Here is an 18,586-nt window from a genome sequence, read left to right as displayed (position 1 = left end):
ACAAGAAGAGACTAGTTTTCAGCTTCAGAGCTCAGAGCACAGAGCAAAGTAAGCCACGCCCAGACTCCCCCTTCAAGTTTCAGTTTCTAATTCAGCTCACATTGGCTGATCTGTTGTCATGCTATTCATTGGCTGACCTTATTACCATATCTCTGCCAGTTCATGAATATTCTGACAAATGCTTTGTTGATTTCAAAATCAACACAATCATAATACTCATCAGCTTGGTCTTCTTCTGCTTCAGTAGTTGGAGCATAAACCATGGATGATCATCATATTAAAGGGTCAGGTCCATGAAGTCTAGTTGATATTATTTGGTCATTGATTTCATTGTAGCCAAGTACTGTTCCTGCTACATTCTTCCCAAGTATAGAAACAAGTGCCATTCCTTTTTGGGTTTTATGTTGTGAATAGTAAACAGTACAAACTTCTGACTGAAAGTGTCCAGTTTCAATCTACCTTGCTTTGCCACTGCTTAGGGAGTTAATCTCTAATCATTTCACATCATCTTCCATGGTGTTGAGCTTTCCTATGCTCATCTTCTCATGTTCCTGGTTCTCATTGTAAATTCTATCTTTGCAGTTTTGCATTTTCTTGTTCTATATGGCAATATTGGCAACTAGATATTCTGAAGGCTGTAATCCTGGAATGCTGAAGGCCATCCCAACTTAGGAGTCATCATCCAATACTATATCATCAATCATTTCATATTTTCTATCTGTGTGATTTTCTTGGTAAAAATATAAGCATGATTTACTACTGCTTTTTCCTACACAGTATGAATTGATGCCAATGCAACTAAAATGATCATATGCCTCCAGCATCTTCCATATCACTGCTGCCCAATATAGTGCCTGCTTGCTTTAACTGGGCAGTTGGGATGGCTTCACTGTGCTGGGAATCTTGGCACACACTTCCAATATTTTTTGTATATCCCTCCCTGGAACATCTCCCTTCCCCTGCCACAATGAGTTAGCACAGCAAGCTTTGTTGTGAAGTTGGGGAATGCTAAGTGTTGGGTAATTCTAATAAGACATGTATGCAATAATAGTCTAGGAGTATAAATAAGCTATTCACAATCTCAGTCCCCTGGAGTTAAAATCATTACCTTATTCAATTTATCACTTCAATTGACTAGCTAGAAAAATGTGCATACTACTCTAATTTTGCCCTTTCAGAAGGAGGAAGAGGAAATGGTAGCAACGTGTAGAACATGCATTCTCTTTAATGTTCAGGGGTACAGTTCTGTAATCTTGCAGTTTTATAATGTTTAGATATGTTACAGAAGCACTTCATTCTATTTTTCCATTTGGTGTGTAGTTTTTGATTTTATGCTGTGGTTGGATTTTTTTTTACTGTGTGACCAATTTGATTATATTTGGAATGCTGAAAAGAATTACTTGGTCACAAATGAACAAGCACATATTGCCTGCTATTCATAAACAAAGGGCTGCACCTAGTCGTTGTAACAAGAAGGCTAGTGTTTGAAAACCATACCCTGTAGGCAATTTGTAAGGTCCCCACAGTGCCCCTTAGTATTTGACTGTTGTATTGCCCTAGGCTGCCTAATCCTGTGCTATTACAGCAACTAAAATAGATCCTTGCTATGGAGGAACCAATCAATCACTTGCCCTAAGAAGCAACATTGTGTCTTTTTGTACTGGTGCAATGTCATTTGAAATTTTGTAGACTGATGCCTTAAGAATTGCAAAGCCCGTAGGATCAACTAATCAAAACTGAATCTCAGCAGATGTAATAGGACTACATCCCACACCATTCCTTCTCCTGATTGCACTGACTTGAGATGAAGTATGGTGTATTGATGCATCCAGAGAGCCCCAGGTTAGGGTTAGCAGATGCTTTATGGAAAAGCATAAATACAGTTCGGCAGACCTTTTACTATTTTTATACTTGAATGCAAGAGAGAGTGTTTGTTCCGTGACCAGCTCATTGTTACATTCCGTAGTGCTGCCTTTTGATCTTTGTCTCAGCTTCTCTGTGCAGTAGCAGCATACAAACACAAGACCACAGAATAAATGTATTTCTCTTTCTTGAATGTGCTGCTTCTTTTTGGCAATCAGGACTAATGGTTGCTTTGAATCAAACTGTCTCACTTCCTTTATACAGTATATGAATTCCTGAAGCAATCCAGATTGCAAACTTCCGGGGGCATTTTTCATCAGTAAACTCTGCCAGATCAAATCAGCTGCTTTGAAAATGGGATTCTTGTATTTTGCAGTTTCGTTTAAATAAAATTAACCTGCACCTTACTGTAGATCCAATCTTGCTTTGTGTTATGTTGCTGTGGAAATAACTGTGGAAATCAAAGCTCATTTGTATTTCTGATATTTCTAGGAGTATTGTGGTAGGAAACCTCTGTTATTTATTCACTGTACAGTGGCATTTATTTATTGGGATTGTATTGCTTACCCTGAAGGAGGCAACCCGGCGGATATGTGTTTGTCAATGTGTTTTACTTGTTTAGGAGAGTGGGATTCAATTTGCACTCCAGTGGAAAAACCATGTGAACTGAAATGTGATACAAAGTATACCTAAGTAGTAAGATATTGAATGTTAGTCATGAAGGCAGAATAATTGGTGCTTCAGGAAGTAAGTGTGTGGTGGGGGGGGAAGGGGAGAGAGAGAAAGAGAGAGAGATTGATTTCTGGAGTATATTCTGAAGATTTGAAAACTTTTATTATTCTTTATAGCAGTATTATGCAGTTTTGGAAGATAGTAAAAGACTTTATTGATCTTTGAATCATATGGTATCAGAACAAGGAAATAAATAGGAGAGGACAAAATTTGGATTTAAATTGATGAACTTAAAATTAAATATTTGGGGACGTATATTGTACAAGACATTCAAAGGCAATCTATTTCAAGTTGGGCACTTCTGGCATATAATATTGGTGAATACATTAGATTTGCTTATGATCTGGCCTGGAAATAGAACATATGTAACCTTTTTCTACACAGTAATGGCTATTTATTAGCCCTTTGAGGTAATCCAGATAAAAAGTACCAAGATCCAGTTTGGTCTAGGGCAAGGGTGTCAAACTCAAGCCAGGGGCCGGATCTGGCCCACGGTGCTGCCCTGGAAACAGCGAAGGATCAGCCCATGGTGCCTCTGCCAGTGAAAACAGAGGTTGGGAGGGCCGCACATGGCCCGCCCAGGCCACATTTTTGGCCATGACGACCTCCTGCAGCCCTCTGCCAGAGAAAATGGAGCTCCAACTCTTATAACTGTTAGCTAAAGGTTATGTAGGCCTGGAATTATGAGAATTAAAGTCCATTACAATAGGAGGACATCAGGTTGAGTGAAGTTATTCTGGACAGTATTGCATCTGAAATTCTTCAGATGTTGCCATACTTTAAAATACTTTACCCCCATGGCCAAAATAATAATAATAATCCATTGACATATGCCCTAAAAGCTGACAGGACAATTGTTTATGCTGGTCAGAGATGGTTATGCTGGAAACTGGCCTCTATTTAAAAGTTTATTATCAATATTGTTTCTTTGCTGTTGAGATAAATGATGATTGAGTATATGTGTAATATCCTGTCATGGGATAATTCTCATGGTTGCTATGATGGGAATGGGGCATGGTTCTATTCTGAGAAGAGTACAATATTACTTTCTGTTCCCTGAGTGTTCACTTTCTGGAAAACTGCAGTTCACAAGGTCATCAGCTTGCCGGTTTTTAACTTCCTCCCTGCGTATCATTCGGTGTTTCTTCACTGAGTGATAAACCTTTTGATTTTCCATATTGAAAACCAAACAAAACTCTGATGATACTTATGTGTAAAGGTCATTATCCTTTGAGACCTGCCAGTATTTAATCATATTCTTTCTTACATTGCAGTTTTATTATTTTATTTGCAAAAGCTCAGTGGCTAGCAGTTTTTTTGTTATGACTTCACATAAGCTAGGAAGGAGCTAATTTGATATGTTTGGGATAAAAATAATGAATACCAAGGGAACTACAGTTTTTTTTTACAGTTCTTGTAGATTGTTTGTCTATTCATGTCTTGATTACAGAATGATATTTTACCAACATTGTCCCTCCCTTCCCTGATAACTGCATCAACTGTATTTGAAAACTTCAGTGTGTCAAATAATACACTGGGAGAAAAGTCATATTATGGTTTTGTTTCTCCTGTAGGAAGGATCAGAATGTTCTTTCTCCGGTCAATTGCTGGAATCTCCTCTTAAATCAGGTGAAGAGAGAGAGCAGGGACCATACTACTTTGAGTGACATCTATCTGAATAATATAATCCCTCGGTTTGTTCAAGTCAGTGAAGACTCTGGACGACTTTTCAAAAAGGTAACACTTCTTTGTGATATGCGCGTCTTTATGGCTCCAGACATAGTTGTAGCAAATGTAGATGGGCACCTGGCCACTATTGTTTCTTGCCTAGTTGTGTTAATGCATAACTTGGTTCAAAAGGCAGCTGCCTGGCTGCTGATCGGAGCATGCAGGTTGGAACATGTCACTCTGATGTCATGTTATTTTCATTTAGCTGCCAATTTGCTTCTGGCTCAATTTATTGTGTTGATTTGAAGAATGTTAAACTCATAATGTGGCAGGATTAGATATTTTAAAAGTTACTATCTTTTAACATGGAGTCTGCCCTTCTTTTTCTCTATCTGTATAACCAGGGGAATGTCTTTGGAAGTTTTTTGCATCCTGGCATCAAGGTTGTGGAATAACTTCCTAGAGAAGGTCCATTGGCTCTTTCTATGCTTGCTATTCAGTGTTTGGTGGAAACATATTTTTTTCAGAGAAGCATTAGAAGGATGTTTTCACTGTTCTGAGCTAATTATTAGTAGTCTGAGCTATTCATAATTTTCCCAAGGAACAGATAAATTTTTGAGCATGTTGTTGATGATTTAGCAAGTTGCACTGCTTGTTTTCTTTTAATGAGACTTTTCATTCTTTCTTTATTCGTTTATGCCTTAATTTCATTTTTTATTTAATAAAAACAGATAAATGAAGAATTGAACATACTTGTGTTCAGATCTGAGGTAACCTTGTTTATGTATAAGCAAAACAGTTCATTTTTGCTATAATCAGCAGTAGCCTTAACAAATGTAGGGATAGCAACAACATCTGGCACAGAGAGTGCTTTTCAAAGAATCTATTTAGGAGAATAAGATGCTATTTTAAAATCTGATTCTACTAGGCATTGAGAGAAGATCCAAAGGAGGCTGAAATCTAATATGTTTGCTTTTAAGAATAAGTCACTTTGCTTATAAGTAAATGTGTAGTAACTGATGGTTGGATTTTTTTAAAAAAAATTCTTTACTAAAATTGTCAGTTTTTCTGGGCCCAGCTGGCCAGTGTCAGAGTTCAGTAAAACCCAGAGGATCATAGGACCTTAAATTGTTAATCTGTAGTAGCGCCTGCCCTCTGGAATGAAGTCACTTCTCCAGATCTGGATGGTTCTTGTTTGGAAGAGTTGTGAATGCCTAGCTTTTCACCCAGGCCTTAGGAAAAGGAGACCTCTCACTTCATCATGTTTGTTATCTTATATTTTATATTTTATCTATTTTGTTTGGTATTTGTGAGCCTCCCAGAGTCTTTGAGAGTCAAGTGGTATATAAGTTTAATAAATTAAATTAAATTAAATTAGAGAAAGCTACTCTTGGGCTCATGGTTCTGTTATTTTTAAAAAGTGCATCATGATAGCAACTGCCTAATTTAGCGCCTATAATGAATATAGCTCTGCTAGAGAAAGAGAGAGAGAGAGAGAGAAAGAGAAAGAAAGAAAGAAAGAAAGAAAGAAAGAAAGAAAGAAAGAAAGAAAGAAAGAAAGAAAGAAAGAAAGAAAAGTATATAGTAGAGTGGCTGGTAACCTAAAATGAAATTGCTATAAGAACATAAAAGTACAGTAACTTATCATGGGGATTTAAAATAGGTTTGCTACCTTCATTAAATTTTAGAATAGCTACACTGTAATTTTAAATATAAGTATAAGTATTCCATTATTTATTTTCTACCCAAATAATAAATTTTCTTTCTCTCTTCCCTCTCCTTGCTCAAATGTGCCTAGGCAGGAGCTGTTACTTGTCAGGAAACAAAAAGCATGGTTTTAGTATCTAAGTAAAACCCTGCCAACTTGGTCCAATGCCAAGACAGTTTCATATATTAACTCGCTTTTGGCTTGTTGTGTGTCACTAGTCTATAGCTCTTTGTATCTGTCCCTGCCGGGGAATCTTTCTTCAAGTGACATGTGATATGTGAAATGGAAATATTATGTGACTGTACCTAGAACCTCTCCTGATTGTCTTCTTCGCTGGAAACCCCCTTTAGTGTTACGATCAAACTGAAAAGTGTGAACTAGCACAAGGCAACTGATAAAGGCTGAGTATCAAAGCTCATAAGTGGCAGATTTGTTAACAAGCAAGTAGCTAACCTGTTTAACTACAAAACAAATCATAAAATGAAGCAACACTAGAGGTCCTGGAGACCCAGGTGTTATGTAGGAAACCTGACTGGGTGACTTTGACCTCATTTTCTCTCAGCCCGAGACTGGAAAGTTGAAAAGCATCTATTTACTAATCTCACTGGAACAGCATAGTAGGTTACGATCCATAAGCTTTAGTGAAGTAATCTTCATCCTGCATTGGATTGATTTGGGAAGATAATAGTGATAACAAACATTACCTGTGTAAGCATTAGATGAAAGCTCTTTGAAGCAACTATGTCTACCTATATCATATCTAGTTGATATATAATTCTTTTACAAGTGATTCAACAATTGAGAAGATTTTAGTTTCATCACTTTATTTGCTTTTTGCTAATAATTTTCATTTAAAACATATTACCAGTATAATTTTATAAAATAAGAAATTTGTTGTTGCAGTGAAAATTGTTGAAATTTTCCCTGGAGTTTGGGCTGCAAATTAACATTGGTTACTTGTGTAAGAATAAATTAGCACTTGCCAATCAAATAATAACCTTTTTCAACACTGTAATCATCTGTACTTTAATTTGATGAATACAGACATGCAAGAATATATGGAAGCAGTTCTTGGGATACATGGGGGTTTTGTTCTAATGTAACACCCAGAATAAAGAAACCGTGAATAATGAGTTATTGGTTCTTTAAAAATTGAGATGGGAAGGTTCATTCAGGTCAGTTGCAAGGCTCTGTGTATGATGGGCAGGATCAAGAGGAAGAACTGTAACCAAAGAAATTATCTGATAAAAGACAAGCGAGGCTGATGCTAAAACATAATTTGAGTAACTATCTCAGACACAAACCTACCTAGTTCTCATAATGATAAAGGTAGGGAAGGGGTTTGGGGGGAGGTTATTTGAAGGACTGTCTTTTTCCCAATTATATCTACTCAACCCACCAGACCAAGAGGTTGGTATGCTAAAGATCCCCTCTTTTTAAGGAAGTCCATTTAGCAAAACCAGGAGGAAGAAGCTTCTCTATGGTGGCTCCTTTTTAGTGGAACATCATTCCCACAGAGATAAGATTGGTCCCCACTTTGTGTTTTGGACAAAACAAGACAACGCTGCCAAGAAAACAGTTTGAATACAGTTACCAGAAACTGAGCTTGACTCTAGGGTGTCTTTAGATCTTCTATGCATGAAGTCCTGCTCTGCTGAATGAAATATGCAATTGATCATTAATTCGGAGAAGTATGATCATAGAAGCCCAGACCAGCACAATACCACTGAGAAAGAAAAACAAGAAATCCAAGAAGAAACCAGCATGGCTGCAAAAAGTTCTCTGGCAAACTGAAAGAAAAAAAAGGACAAGTACAAAAAATGGAAAGAAGGACATACAACTAAGGCAGAATATCAGCAGATAGCCAGAATCTGCAAAGACGAAGTCAGGATAGCAAAGGCTTAGAACGAACGAAGACTTTCAACAAAAGTCAAAGATAATAAAAAAAGTTTCTTCCAACATATAAATAACAAGAAAAAAAATCAAGAAAACTGTCGGTCCACTAAAGAGAGAAGATGGCAAGGAAGTAACAGGCAACAGAGAGAAAGCAGAACTGCTTAACTCATTCTTTGCATCCGTCTTCATGAAAAAAGAAACAATAGCTCAACCCACCAAAAACATAACTGTAAAAGACAGATCAGAAATAAAAGTTAAAATAAGCAAAAAAAATAGTAAGAGATCACCTGTCTGATCTTGATAAAAACAAATCACCGGGGCCTGATGGATTATATCCCAGAGTTTTAAAGGAGCTGGCAGAGGTCATCTCAGAACCACTGCACCATATCTTTCAAAAATCCTGGAGCACCGGGGAACTACCAGAGGACTGGAAAAGAGCTGATATGATTGCCATCTTTAAAAAAGGAAAAAAAACCAGACTCAGGAAACTATAGACCAATCAGCCTAACATCAATACCCAGGAAGATACTGAAAAAGATAATAAAAAAACAGATCTGCCAACATCTAGAAACAAGTAAAGTAATAACTAGCAGTCAGCATGGGTTTGTTAAGAACAGATCATGCCAAACCAATCTTATTTCATTCTTCAACACAGTGACTAAATTAGTAGACCAGCAAAATACTGTGGACATAATATATTTAGATTTCACAAGGCATTCGACAAAGTAGACCACAACCTACTTCTTAGTAAGCTAGAAAAAAGTGGAATAGATAGCACCACCACAAGATGGACTTGCAACTGGCTGACAAACCATACTCAACGAGTAGACCTTAATGGGTCTAAGTCTACATGGAGGGAAGTAAACAGTGGGGTGCCATAAGGTTCCGTCCTAGGCACAGTACTCTTCAATATCTTCATTAATGACTTAGATGAGGGAATAGAAGGGGAACTTACCAAATTTGCAGACGATACTAAGCTGGCAGGAATAGCTAACACCCAAGAACATAGGCTCAAGATCCAGATGGATCTTGACAGACTAGAACACTGGGCCATATTTAACAAAATGAAATTCAATGTAGAGAAAAGTAAAGTCCTACACTTAGGCAAGAAAAACCAAAAGTACACATATAGACTGGGTGAAACCAGGCTCAATAGCAGTAACTGTGAGAGGGATCTTGGAGTCTTAGTGGACAACCAGCTAAATATGAGCCAGCATGTGCAGCAGCAGCCAAAAAAGCTAATGCAATCCTAAATAGTATTAACAGAGGGATACAATCAAGATCAAGGGAAGTACTAATACCATTCTATAAAGCCTTAGTAAGACCATACCTAGAGTACTGCATCCAGTTTTGTTCACCACATTATAAAAAAGATGTTGAGACTCTAGAAAAAGTACAGAGAAGAGCAACCAGAATGATTAGAGGACTGGAGGCTAAAACACACAACGAACGGTTGCAGGAACTGGGCTAGTCTAGTAAAGAGAAGGACCGGGGAGACATGATAGTGGTCTTTCCGATATTTGAGGGGCTGCCACAGGGAGGAAGGGGTCAAGCTATTTTCTAAAGCTCCTATAGGCCAGACAAGGAATAATGGATGGAAACTGAACAAGGAGAAATTTAACCTGGAAATAAGGAGAAACTTTCTGACAGTGAGAACAATCAACCAATGGAACAGCTTGCCCTCGGAAATTGTGGGAACACCATCACTTGAGACTTTCAAGAAGAGATTGGACTGCCATTTGTCAGAAATAGTGTAGGGTCTCCCGCTTGGGTGGGGGGTTGGACTAGATGACCTACAAGGTCCCTTCCAACTCTGATTATCTGTTAAATCTGACAAGCTTTACAAGAAAACCTTAAGACATATTTTTATTCCTTAGCCTTCTCACATAGTGCTTAATTTGCTGTTGGATTTTAATGCCGTGTATCTTTTATGAATTTTAATTGTAGATTTTTTGGTTCATTGTTTGATAATGTTAGTTTCTGGTGCTTGTTCATGATTTCATGTAGTTTTATAATACTGTCTTGTTTGGATAGTTTCCAATTGCATTAATTTTTATATCTGATTTAAATGCAGATATGTTATACAGTATATAGGTAACTGAAATTGATTTGTTCATGAAGGATAGTCCTTTTCTATTAATCTTGTCCTTAAGGGAAGATATGTGAAATCTCATGTTGTATAAATTAAAGTCAGTTTTGCATGTGCATTTGTCTAGTCTATCTGTGCTGAATGAAAAAATCCAACTACTAGAAAACATTTTGAACATTTATGAGCCGTGGTGGCACAGTGGTTAGAATGCAGTATTGCAGGCTAATTTTGCTGGCTGCTGGCTGGGTGCATTTTAGCAGTTTGATTCTCACCAGCTCAAGGTTGACTCAGCCTTTCATTCTTCTGAGGTTGGTAAAACGAGGAACCAGGTTGTTGGAAGCAATGTGCTGACTCTGTAAATCACTTAGAGAGGGCTGTAAAGCACTATGAAGCAGTATATAAGTCTAAGTGCTATTGCTATTGCTGTACAGTAATTGGCCTTTCATCTTCTGTTTTTATCCATGTTTTATTTTGAATAAGCTTTAAAGCTATGTTGCCTAAGACCATTATAAGAATGTTTATAACATTGCTAAATAACTTCTCAGAGCTAGAAAGAGAATAACTGGTTTTTTTTAGTTTCCTTGTAGTTTTCTGTTCCTATTTATTTATTTAGTACAATTTAGAGGTCATTCAACTTTATGTGACTCTGAACTGCTTACATTTAAAAAGTAGGGACAATAAAAATAAAGAGACAATGTAAGCATCAAGACACAAATTTTATTGCCTCTGTGCTGTGCTTCGTTTATGAAAAAAATTATGAGAGTTTTCATCTGGAAGATAAATGCATATGTAATGTAGAGCTTGCCTCTAATAAGCACAAACATTAATAAATGCAAGATACTTAATGTACATTTATTCAAATCCGTTTGAATAAACAAATAAACATGAATAAGTGTTTAAAACTGGAGCCTAATAAAGCCTGAAAAAAGAAGTTTACAATTATGCCTGATTTACAAGTTCATTTTGATTGAGATTACACCCAAATGTTTAGTGAATTGTTAATACTAAATGTGAAGCATGACCATGATAAACTGAGAAGCTCAAGAGATGAACTGCTTCTGTGCCAGATAAAGCAACTCCTTTTCAAGGATAATTCTAAGGCATGCCTGCCACTATAATCCAGCCTTCCAGCTATATGGGCCTGTGAATGTGATAAGGTCTGTATGAGACACAGTTTGTGCCTTAGCCCTTATCGCTGAGAAGGAAAGATGCATCCTGTCACAGTTATTGACAGTTGCTGAACATAGTCATGGATTCCATGAGGAAAGGTGGCTGCTTCTTGATTCTTTCAATAGTGCGTCAAATAATAGTTTAAATTTTCTGTAAAACAAATGCAAAACAAATGGCTAACTTAGCCTTTCATTGAGCAGTTTGCAGGCCACAACAATTTCTCTTGTCATTTACTGCAAGATCTTTCTTATTTTAAAATGAAGATGTTACAAAGATAGTTCATGCATTTTGCCAGTCATCCTTTTGTCATCAGTTTCCTTTTACACGATAAACTTCCATAGTTCCAGAAGCAATTTATATATTTAGGTCTTATGAAGCTTTTCAGAAATCTGTTTTCAGTCTCCACTGTTAAATTTGTTTGCCATTAGAAACACTTGCAAGATGGTTTAATATAATCTGATTAAGGAATTATCTTTGAAAAACATGATGAAGAGATTCTTTTCAAGACTATGATTTGAAGAAGGGCCTCATTTATTTGAGCTATGGATGGAAGGCTGCCAACCACTTCAAAAGTATTTCTAGAGATAAGAGAAGTCAGGTTGTCTGCCAAAGCTAAAAATTGGGTGGTATGTAGAATGTATTATCAATGCTTTTAATTTACTCAAAATATTGTTTGCTGGTTAAGATTTTTCCATCATAGCATTTTCCATTCAATTAATTGGAATACTAATGTTTGCTGTTGAACGTTGAACTGGTCTTGGAATAGTATAAGAGAGAAAAACAATGAGTAAAGAAGAAAATGGAAGATTTTATAGGGATAAAATTCCATTATTCAGTTTTTTCCAGCAAAGAGATGGTTCCAAATACAGATAGTCCTTGACATATGACCCGAATTGAGCTTAGAATTATGGTAGTAAATCATGCCGGTTGTTAAGTGGGTCACAACAACATGTTCACGTGACCATGGAGTTGGGCAGCCATGAGGACTTCAAATCTGGGTCAAAAGTAGCCCGGGGGGGGGGGTCCATTATAATTTAAAATGGTCCCTAAACTATCAGTGGTAAGTTGAGGACTAACTGTATGGTACACTAATTGAATATAAACCCGTATAAATTCTGCAGTCAGAATGTGTTTTGATAATTCTGTTTGGTATCTGTGTTCAAATTAAAATAAATGTAGGGTCGGCATTCTTTACGTGTTAACTTTGAACAGGGCTGTTGCTTCTTTCAGTTTATGTGTGTGCTTGCACACGCACGCACTGCACACACACATACACTTTTCTACTGTACAATAGGTGAAATCACTGTTCTAATAAAGCATAGATTGTTTTTACTTAGGGAGAAGAATTTTATTCTTCTGTTGTGTATGAACTTCCTCTTTCCTCACACTAGATTTTAATTCCCTATCTATAATATAGGGAATTATAATCATAGGGCTTATTGTATCCTATGGCTATTATTAAGTGTTGTATTTTATGATTCTTGACTCTTGATGAATGTATCTTTTCTTTTATATTCACTGAGAGCATTTGCACCAAGACAAATTCCTTGTGTGTCCAATCACACTTGGCCAATAAAGAATTCTATTCTATTCTATTCTATTCTATTCTATTCTATTCTATTCTATTCTATTCTATTCTATTCTATTCATCTTTGGGGGATACATTACTTTTATATTGTTTCCATTTTTTCTTTTCAAGCATCAGTATTTTTTTTTCTTTTGTAAATGAAGTAAGTGCTCTTTTTAAAACTGTAAAATTTGAAAGCAAGGCATTTAAAGTTTGGAAAAGAACAATAAATTCCTTCATTCCAACCTCACTTCTCATTTCAACTTTCGTGTCTTTTTTAATGTGGGCCTACAATATCTCTACATCAGAAGTGTCAAACTCGATTTCATTGAGGGCTGCATCAGGGTTGTATTTGACCTTGGGGGAGTGGGGCAGGGATGTGTGGCCAGGGTGAGTGTGGCCAACTCGATGTCGCTCAAGTTGATGCCTGTGGTGCCCAAGTGCTCTGCCAGTGAAAATGGACCCCCAAGCTCCGTTTTCGCTGGCAGAAGGTTGCAGGAGGCCATCACAGTCGAAAATGGAGCTTGGGAGGGCCACACACAGCCCTCCCAAGCTCAGTTTTCACTGGCAAAGACACTGCGGGCCAGTCCTTCATTGTTTCCCAGGCACCCCTGTGGGCCAGAACTAAGCACTCCTCAGAGTGAATCTGGCCCATGGGCCTTAAGTTTGACATCCCTGCTCTACATGGGTCCAAAATTGGATGTTGAGTGAGTTCTTCTGCTGTTTGTTTTTCTTTTTTTACACATTGACTTTTTAAGAAAGAACTATTATGCTTTTAGTCTTTTTAATCCACTTACCAGATTTTTAATTGCCATACAACTCAATGTGAAGTATGAGAAACACAAAATAATAGACAATCCATGTGATACAATAATTCTTCTCCTGGAGGGTTTTTAAGGTCTTGTTGAAGGACAGCAGTTTGTGTTTAAACTGTCAACAATTTGCATTACAGAACCATTGAGGGCCTGTATCTTTTCTCTTTTTTTCTATTCTTTCTTCTTATTGATGAGACACATCTTCTGTAGATTTTTTTGATCAGCTATAACATGCAATATAACATAGAAAAATTGAAAACTGACATCAGTTTAATTTCCCCACTTCTTGAACATGTACGTTTTAGTTTTGCTCAGAAACAACTAAAAGGTACATTAACATGTAACTACCATCTCAGCGATACTATATCTAGAAGGAAGCGGGGATAATCTTCTCAGCATGTCTGGCTTTACTTCTGTTTCTCCACTGGAGTCTTCTGGGTCACCAGAATCTTGCTTCCCATAACACTGTTTCCTCCATATGCTCAGTTAGTGGCTGAGTTCCAATTATATTATAAAAGTTTGCTGCAATCTCTTATTCCTTCTGTTGCATGAAATCTGTGAGACTGTGGCATTCTTGTCTGTGATACAAGACTAGACTCCTTTATTATCAGGCAATTACATACAGTTCCAAACCTCTAATTCAAAATATTGTCTTTGCCTCAAGCCTATCAACCTATACTACTTAGTACTTGGTAAAGGCAAAAATCACTGGATCACCTCTTATTTTATTTACTGTCAACATGATTAGATGCACAGCCTTGTAGTGCTGGGGTTCACAATCAGTTATTGTTACATCCAATTACATTCTTAGTTGAAATAAATTTTTTAGATCGGTTTCAGTCTAGCTTTATGGCTGGTGAGAATGGAAGCTGCCTGTGCTCAAGGAAGGGAAGTGGAGAGTGCAACTTTATTAATACAGTTGGCCTTCCATCTCATAAATCACAGCATGCCTCTTGACAGATAATCTGAATTGTGATACAGACTCATTTTTATGTAGAAATTCTCTAGAGATGTGGTGATGCTAGTGAACTATTACATTGTTGTTTGATAATTATGTTATGGAATTTACAGTTACATATTTTCCTCATACAAGGTTACAATTATAAAGTCTTCCCATGTGTGGGTATATATAGATATACTGTATATATGAACACACCCCAGAGGAAATAGAGGAGAGTTAGAGTCTCATACAGTCTGGATGAAAAAAATCTCCAGCTCCATCATGGAATAATTTTCATTCTATTCCAATGCAATTTGCACTCAAACTAAAGAGTCACTTTTATAGTTTTAGGATCTTTCTGACTGGAAACAGCAAGTGGCTTTAGTGGTATATAAAGCTATTTTCATTAGTTTGAGTAGTTCTACCAGTTGCAGCAGAATCTGGGCAGAAATATTTTATGCTCCAGTAACTTTGAGATTGAATCACTGCAGCTCATTGTTTGTGCAGTTATCCTTTCAAACAACCTGGAAATTTCTCCTGGCCCAGAATTGTTCAGCATAGTTGTTCACTGAGACCACTTATTTCGGTTCAGTAAATAAATAAATAAGTTGTAAAACTCTGTGACTATTAATCTGCATTTGTTGCCAATTTATTTTTAAATTCAATTCAGCATGTTGTTTTTATAATACTCTAAGTAAATGTAAAGCTATTCAACACCACAGACAATACTGCTACCCTTCAAAAAGATCTTGACTATGTATCAGAATGGTCAAACAAATGGCAACTTCAAATCTCAAAAAATAAATGTTCTGTCTTACATATTGGCAAAAAAATCAGAAAATAAAATACAAGCTGAATAGTCAAGATCTTGTTGATGATCCAAGCTCTGCAAAGGACCTTGGAATACTTATCTCTAATGATCTAAGTGCTAAAGCCCATTGTAACTACATAGCTGAAAAGGCATTAAGAGTTGTTAACCCAATCCTATGTAGCTTTTTCTCTGGTAATATCACACTACTAACTAGAGCATACAAAACATTTGCTAGACCAATACTTGAATACGGCTCATCGGTCTGGAACCCACATTACGTATCTGATATTAGCACAGTTGAGAAAGTACAGAAATATTTCACAAGAAGAGTTCTACACTCCTCTACTCGTTGTAGAATACCTTATGCCACCAGACTTGAAATTCTAGACCTAGAAAACCTTGAATTACACCGTCTTCGGTCTGATCTAAGTATGGTATATAAAATCATACATTGCAATGTCCTACCTGTCAATGAATACTTCAGCTTTAACCATAACAACACAAGAGCACACAATAGATACAAACTCAAGGTTAGCCGCACCAAACTTGATTGCAGGAAATACATCTTCAGCAACAGAGTGGTCAATGTCTGGAATACTCTACCTGACTCTGTGGTTTCTTTCCCAAACTCCAAAAACTTTAACCTTAGACTGTCTACTATTGACCTCACCCCTTTTGTAAGAGGTCTGTAGGGGGCGTGCATAAGCGCACCAATGTGCCTACCGTCCCTGTCCTATTGTTTATTTTATTTTTCTTATATGTACCTATTTCATGTATTCATAACTATGTATATACTTATACCTATTATGTTGTAAACAATTGACAAATCAAATAAATAAATAAATAAATTGAGACCAAGTTAAATTAATGTGCTTTTTTTCTCCAAAAATTTCTATCTGGATCCTAAAATTATCCTCATAATCTTTTCCCAGATTTCAGGATGAGAAAAGAGAAACCAAATATGGAGTTTCCTTCTCAGATAAGTTGACATATTATGGTTCTCTCTTGGTAGCAAGAAGGTTGCTATATGGGTCATTTTAAGTTTGCAATCAAAAATATCACAACTCTAAGGCAAAATTGCATCTGTTTATTTTCTTTCCCTTACTGTACTTTAAAATCTTTTTGATGTTATATAACAGTAAAAGATTGAAAATATATTATCAAGATATTACGTGTATGATATACATGTATGAACTGATACATTTAGAATCCTGTTCATAAATATTTTTACATATTTTTCTAAGCCTAATCTCTGCTTTAAAATATGTTCATTTTTTAAAAAATACCTACATTCATGTACTTCAGTTGATATGTAGAAGTCCTTTCTCACTTGATTACTAGAGTATAGCGATATGACCATGAATAGTTATATAAAACTATAAATCAGGAAGTCAAAGAGACTTTTCCTAACAATCAATTAACCAATGGTTGCTTCATTAAAAAAAGCCACCCAGCATAAGGTAATTTTTTTACAAAATAAAGTTGAAAGTAAGAAAAATAGAATTCCAAGGAAAATATTTATAGCTCAGGGATGAAATGAGAGGTCTTTGGTGCTCTCTGAGCTTGGTTGTTTTCTTGCAGACATTTCATAACCCAAACTTATGTATGATGTTATCTAGTTTGGGTAATGAAACATCTGCAAGAAAGCAACCAAGCTCAGAGAGCACCAAAGAGCCATCAAAATAGAATGCGTTGTCTGTCTGTGAAACTAAGAGAAAGGAGAAGACTGAAATAATGCTGAATGAAGGTGGTCTGATTTTGGAGGATGCCATTCATGAATACATGCAGAAAAATGAAAGTGTAAGTTTTACTATGAATGAAAGGGCTAAAATGTGTGTTGAAAAGCAAATGGAATATAAGGAAAATTACTGCAGCAAGATAAATTGATTAATCTCATCAACAGAATGAATGAAAAGTGGTTGCGGAAAATCTTTAGAATGAGAAAATAATTTTATGAAGTACCACAGAATTTGTGGAGTTCCAAGATTGCTTTGTGAAATAATATGAAAGGGGACATAGATGAGAAAGAAATTAGTTTGAGAATAGTTGCTGCAAAATTATGAACAGTAGAAATATATTGTATAATTTATTTAGAGGCAAAAAAAGCCCTTATGTACTTATTGAGAATCTGTACTGACCTTTTTGGAGCACTTTGCTTTTGCCTGGTTTAGTTTCAGATCAGCTAAAGAGTTGGCAGCAGCACTCGGTAAATGACAAATCAGTCAATATAGATTCTGCTTAGCACTTCGAAAAAGGGCATCAGTGGAGGTAGAGTGCAAGGGTATTTTGTAAGGAGAATTGGAATTGTGCAAGATAAATTACAGGACATGATATCTGATGTTCTGCTGGCATTCCAGGCAGCTGGTAAAGTTTGACACCTCTTGAAACTGTCTTCATGGTTCATTTCATTTATATGGATGATGAAACGCTGGATGTTTCACAGCATTTAAGGCACTATTTGGAGCCAACTTTATGAATCAAAGAACTAAACAGCAAGGCTATGATTATTTTATACTGAATTAACCTTTTATAGAGGTGAATTAAATTGTCAGAGTCAATAATGCATTCATCTCACTGTTGTGCAATGTTTAAATTAAAACTAATGAAACTGTGGAGACAATATTTATAATATTGGTATACTGGTAATATTATACCAGTGGTTTTCATTGACTCTCAGTGGTTTACCCCATCTTCAATGAACATAATTAAGAAATGGCCCTTAATTATATTTCTCAAAGAACAATATAAAAAATTAAATTGACCTGTGCATGGTTGAGACTCATAAGCGGGCTTCACAAATAAAGATAGTTGCTTGTTTGGCAATCTTAGCTAGACACTCATTGTAGAAGGTAGTTTTGTTTCTATATATGCATGCAGTGTGCAGGAATAAATAAACATGCAGATATTGCCAGGGGAGGACGGAGACAGAATAAGTAGCAGAGAAGAAAGAGGTAGACTCACGCAAAGAGGTAGAATCACATACAGGGAAAAATACTTTATTGTTGCCTGGAAAATGGAGATGAATTCCTTTATTGATTCCTCAACTGATATGACATCTCACTTGCCAAAGTAATCTAAATGGTTCTCGATCCTATGATGTCTCGATGTTGTGATATATTATAAAGGTATAGGATATATGAGCAGTATTTCATGCTAAAGGGGCTAAGAAAATATTCTAATAGAAAATGGTAATAAGAAGCTGTGGATATTTTTTAACAATGGAGAAAAATGCATATTGATCAGTAGATATTATTTTGCTTTTGTTTCATTGTCCATTTGATTTTTATTCTGTTATTTAAACTTTCACAAGCCTTGCCTAGGATCCTA

At 36.3% G+C, this 18,586-nt stretch overlaps 1 protein-coding gene across 6 annotated transcripts in view; it reads left to right on the top strand.

The window, feature by feature from the left end:
* The window catches only part of SRGAP2 (SLIT-ROBO Rho GTPase activating protein 2), a 243,082-nt gene that overhangs the window by 123,516 nt on the left and 100,980 nt on the right, over positions 1–18,586 (top strand). For all 6 annotated transcript variants that reach the window (XM_026715646.2, XM_026715644.2, XM_026715645.2 and 3 more), the window contains exon 4: positions 4,170–4,332. In XM_026715646.2, the coding sequence (XP_026571431.2) occupies positions 4,170–4,332 (163 nt within the window). The remainder of the gene's footprint in view (positions 1–4,169; positions 4,333–18,586) is intronic.

This window comes from Pseudonaja textilis, chromosome 3, assembly GCF_049901715.1.
Source record: "Pseudonaja textilis isolate UNSWEBS1 chromosome 3, rPseTex1.2, whole genome shotgun sequence".
Taxonomy (NCBI): Eukaryota; Metazoa; Chordata; class Lepidosauria; order Squamata; family Elapidae; genus Pseudonaja; species Pseudonaja textilis.
Note: the sequence above shows the minus strand (reverse complement) of the source record. Positions and strands in the feature narration are given on the sequence as shown.